At 41.3% G+C, this 3,586-nt stretch overlaps 1 protein-coding gene across 1 annotated transcript; it reads left to right on the forward strand.

Annotated features, from left to right (window-relative positions):
• The first annotated feature begins 551 nt into the window (after positions 1-551).
• On the forward strand, positions 552-1,993 carry LOC113472544 (fibulin-1-like). The gene is made up of 2 exons (XM_026832325.1): positions 552-757; positions 1,439-1,993. Exons 1-2 carry the CDS (start codon positions 574-576, stop codon positions 1,675-1,677), a joined length of 423 nt encoding a protein of 140 aa, XP_026688126.1. The 5' UTR covers positions 552-573; the 3' UTR covers positions 1,678-1,993.
• The last annotated feature ends 1,593 nt before the right edge of the window (positions 1,994-3,586 follow it).

Below are 3,586 nucleotides of genomic sequence, written 5' to 3' on the forward strand. Positions count from 1 at the left end.
CCTTAGCAGTTACTGTGTGCCAGCCTAGTTAGCTTAGTTGGTAGTGCGTCTGCCTTGTAAGCGCTAGGCCGCGGGTTCGATTCCCCCCGGGGCGGATTTTATCCTGATGGGATAATGTTCGTTCTCGGAACGGCTGGCTTTCTCCTATCCTGTCTTCCTTCTCTCTTCGATTTCGGGACGATAGGACCATGGCAGTTGCAGTTCCCTCTGTCAAACCTCTTAAAAAAAGTTACAGTGTTCCCTCTATCAAACCTGGTATGTTGGTATACTCGCCTGTATGAACGAGACTTAAAATGTCGATTATTTATCTGAGGGGAATCACAGGAGCTCAAAATGACTTTACCGCGACTATTAATAGCTATGCTATGTTTTTGTCTACGTCGTAACTTTTTCGAACTGCGAAACAGTGCAATCTTTTTTTTATGGAATGGTTATCTACATTTATTTATTTAATATACCTTATTTATACTGTCGGCTAAGACTAAAAAGTCCCATTATGCCAACAGTTTAAACAGGCGTACCTCTGCGATTTGCGAAATATAAATCTCCCCTTCCAAATCTGTAGGTACTTGTATGAATCAATTTTTAATCAATAAATTGATTATTTTCTTTAATTTGTCAGATATTGACGAATGTTCACCATCTCATGGACCCCATGGGGGTTGTGGTCAAGGTGCCATCTGTACGAATACATTGGGTAGCTATTCCTGTGCCTGCCCACTTGGATATACGGGAAACGCGTTCAAACAATGCATCAGTAAGTTACTTGAACACTAACTAGTGATTTTCTCTGTCAAATTATTTGTGGTAAAGCAGAGCTTTTGTACAACTTTTGTGGATATCACAACATTACTAAGTGCCTCCTTTGCAATCATTTTCCGTAGGTATTTCAATAATCTTTTTACTCTGGTAATGCCGCGACTGGTTGCTACTCGATTAAAGTAGCTACTCAATTGTCCTCACCTCAAATTATTTGTGGTAAAGCAGAGCTTTTGCACAACTTTTGTGGATATCACAACATTACTAAGTGCCTCCTTTGCAATCACTTTCCGTAGGTATTTCAATAATCTTTTTACTCTGGTAATGCCGCGACTGGTCGCTACTCGATTAAAGTAGCTACTCAATTGTCCTCACGAGGCTGAGTGCACCACAAACTCCAAGCTCAAAGCCGAAAAAACCTCGACCCCGCCGGGAATCAAACCCGGGACCTCCTGCGTGCAAGCCTAGTGAGATACCCACTCGGCCACGGCAAATTTTTTGAATATATGCCTCCCTCATTTTTCTTGGCCTCCACCCGGACCTCCTGCGTGCAAGCCTAGTGAGATACCCACTCGGCCACGGCAAATTTTTTGAATATATGCCTCCCTCATTTTTCTTGGCCTCCTCCTTAAAATAGAAAAGTTTGATTAATTTTTCCCTCCGTCATTTTTCTCCCCAGATATAAACGAATGTTCGCAAGGTCACATATGCGGTACGAACGCCCTATGTGTGGACACGCCCGGGTCCTACTCCTGTCAATGTCCGGCTGACACTACTGGTGATCCTACCGTGGGGTGTGTGTCCACTATTGGGTGCACCCAGGATAGTGAGTGCCCCGGGAATGCAGTGTGTGATCTGAAGGCGAGAACCTGCCATTGCCCCGAACCCAATACTGGACGGGATTGTCGACGTAAGTGACTTTTTTTATTCCTTTTTGGATTCGGATTTTCCGTTCGTTCCTTCGTTCGTTCGTTTGGTTGGTTGGTCGGTCGGTCGGTTTATTCGTTTTTTTTTTTTTCGACAAGAAGGTGTCCAGAGTTCAAGAATACTAGCCTGTGTAAATCAAATGGGTGATGTCAAACAAACCCCTTGACACTGTGTTAACTCTCAGTGGTAAGATCAGCCAAGTTCCATTGAGCTTTCTGACAATACAAAAAAAGCACCTTAAAAAGAAGGAAAATTCGGTATTTTGTGCGTGAATAAAAGAAGAGCTCACTTTTGATCTATTTAAATACGACTTTTGTACAACTTTGATAGTATAGAATTACCGTTCAGGGAACTTTGAGCAGGAGCACTTAATTGTCTCTTTCTTGAGTTTATTACGCAGGAAAAGATCCTGAACTTTCACTGAAAATGAAAAATTCGCTTATCACCTATCACCTGAGCTTATCACCAAATTTTTTTATCACTTGAAAAATGTAAACAAACACCCCCGCGCAATACGACTGTGCTGCTAATCATAAGATCAGTTGCGCTTACTTGTGTGATGTTTCAAAGTCATAGAGCAGGAAAAATGAGGACCAACGGAATTTTGCATAAACAAGGTATATTCTATTCTATTCTACTTCTGCCTAGATATGGAATCTGTCTTTACTCTCTAAGTTGCCTTCATGATAATTTTTTGCCTGTTTGAGGCTGACTGTAATATAGAGCTAAGTAATATAGAGATTTTTTACGAACTGGATTTCCACTTGACTCTTGTTTTGCCTCTAATCCAACCTTTTAATGAACAAAATTCAAGAAACACTTACAATTTGTCCATCTTGAACTTCCTTCTTCAACTTCTCCAATGCTTCCTGTCCCCAGAGAAGAAATCATTGATTTTTTTTTACACATACTGCACCCACTGCGCACGGATTAGCTGTACATTAATCAATATCTGCGCATGCGCATTCAAGTGAATATCCAAATAATATCTTATCTGATGCCCATGCGCCTATGTAATACCACCAAATATCTTACCTAAAGAACCAGCCGGACATTGGCAGGAAAAACTACCCGGTTCGTTGACACATACTGCGCCTACTGCGCACGGACTAGCTGCGCATTCATCGATATCTGCGCATGCCCCTGACACTCCACTATATCCGGATATACATAGACAGGTGGGTACGTTGTTGAGCAGAGAGCAGGAAGAGTAGGGGCCGCAAGTTTTGTTTTCACAGGGATCTGGGGAGAAAAGAAAAAGATGGTTGAAATCTGGTTAAAAATTGAGTTGCTAAAATCGGTGAATCGTTCAAGGAATAGTTTTTTACAGGTGCGTGAAGTTAGCACCACAACTTTTGCTGCGAATTTGTACCAAAGCCCATCATTTAGTACCCATTTTGTTCCATCAAAAGGTAAAATCGGTGAATCGGTCAAGGAATGGTTTTTTACAGCTAAGTCTGGTTAAAAAAAAATGGGGTCTTTCATCTAACTGTAAATTTACTTCCTATAAAAAAAAAACTTTCACAAACGAGCAACTTTTAGGCCAGGTTATAGGTTATAGAGGTAGAAAGGGTAAGGTTAGGTAGCACGCAAAAAAATGGAATTTTCAAGATTGATAGGATCAAAATTCAGTGCTACAAGAAAACTAAACATAAATACCGCCTTCAAAATATTACTCTTCCGTGATTATACTTCGTGCAATGCAGTGCTCTCAAGTTCACAAGAATACCGCTACGATATGATTAGCAGCACAGTCGTATTGCGCGGGGGTGTTTGTTTACATTTTTCAAGTGATAAAAAAATTTGGTGATAAGCTCAGGTGATAGGTGATAAGCGGTTGCGGGTTTGATTGCCGCCTAGGGCGGATTTTATCCTACACAGATATCCTGCGTTCCTTCTC

Source organism: Diaphorina citri, unplaced genomic scaffold, assembly GCF_000475195.1.
Source record: "Diaphorina citri unplaced genomic scaffold, Diaci psyllid genome assembly version 1.1 scaffold6055, whole genome shotgun sequence".
In the NCBI taxonomy this organism is placed as follows: domain Eukaryota; kingdom Metazoa; phylum Arthropoda; class Insecta; order Hemiptera; family Psyllidae; genus Diaphorina; species Diaphorina citri.

What these genes read in the sequence shown, in the direction of transcription:
- LOC113472544 (XM_026832325.1), top strand. Translation starts at nt 574, where the DNA reads ATGAATCAATTTTTAATCAATAAATTGATTATTTTCTTTAATTTGTCA. An exon ending in CGCGTTCAAACAATGCATCA is followed by an intron (nt 758 to 1,438) that starts GTAAGTTACTTG and finishes TTTTCTCCCCAG; the next exon opens with ATATAAACGAATGTTCGCAA.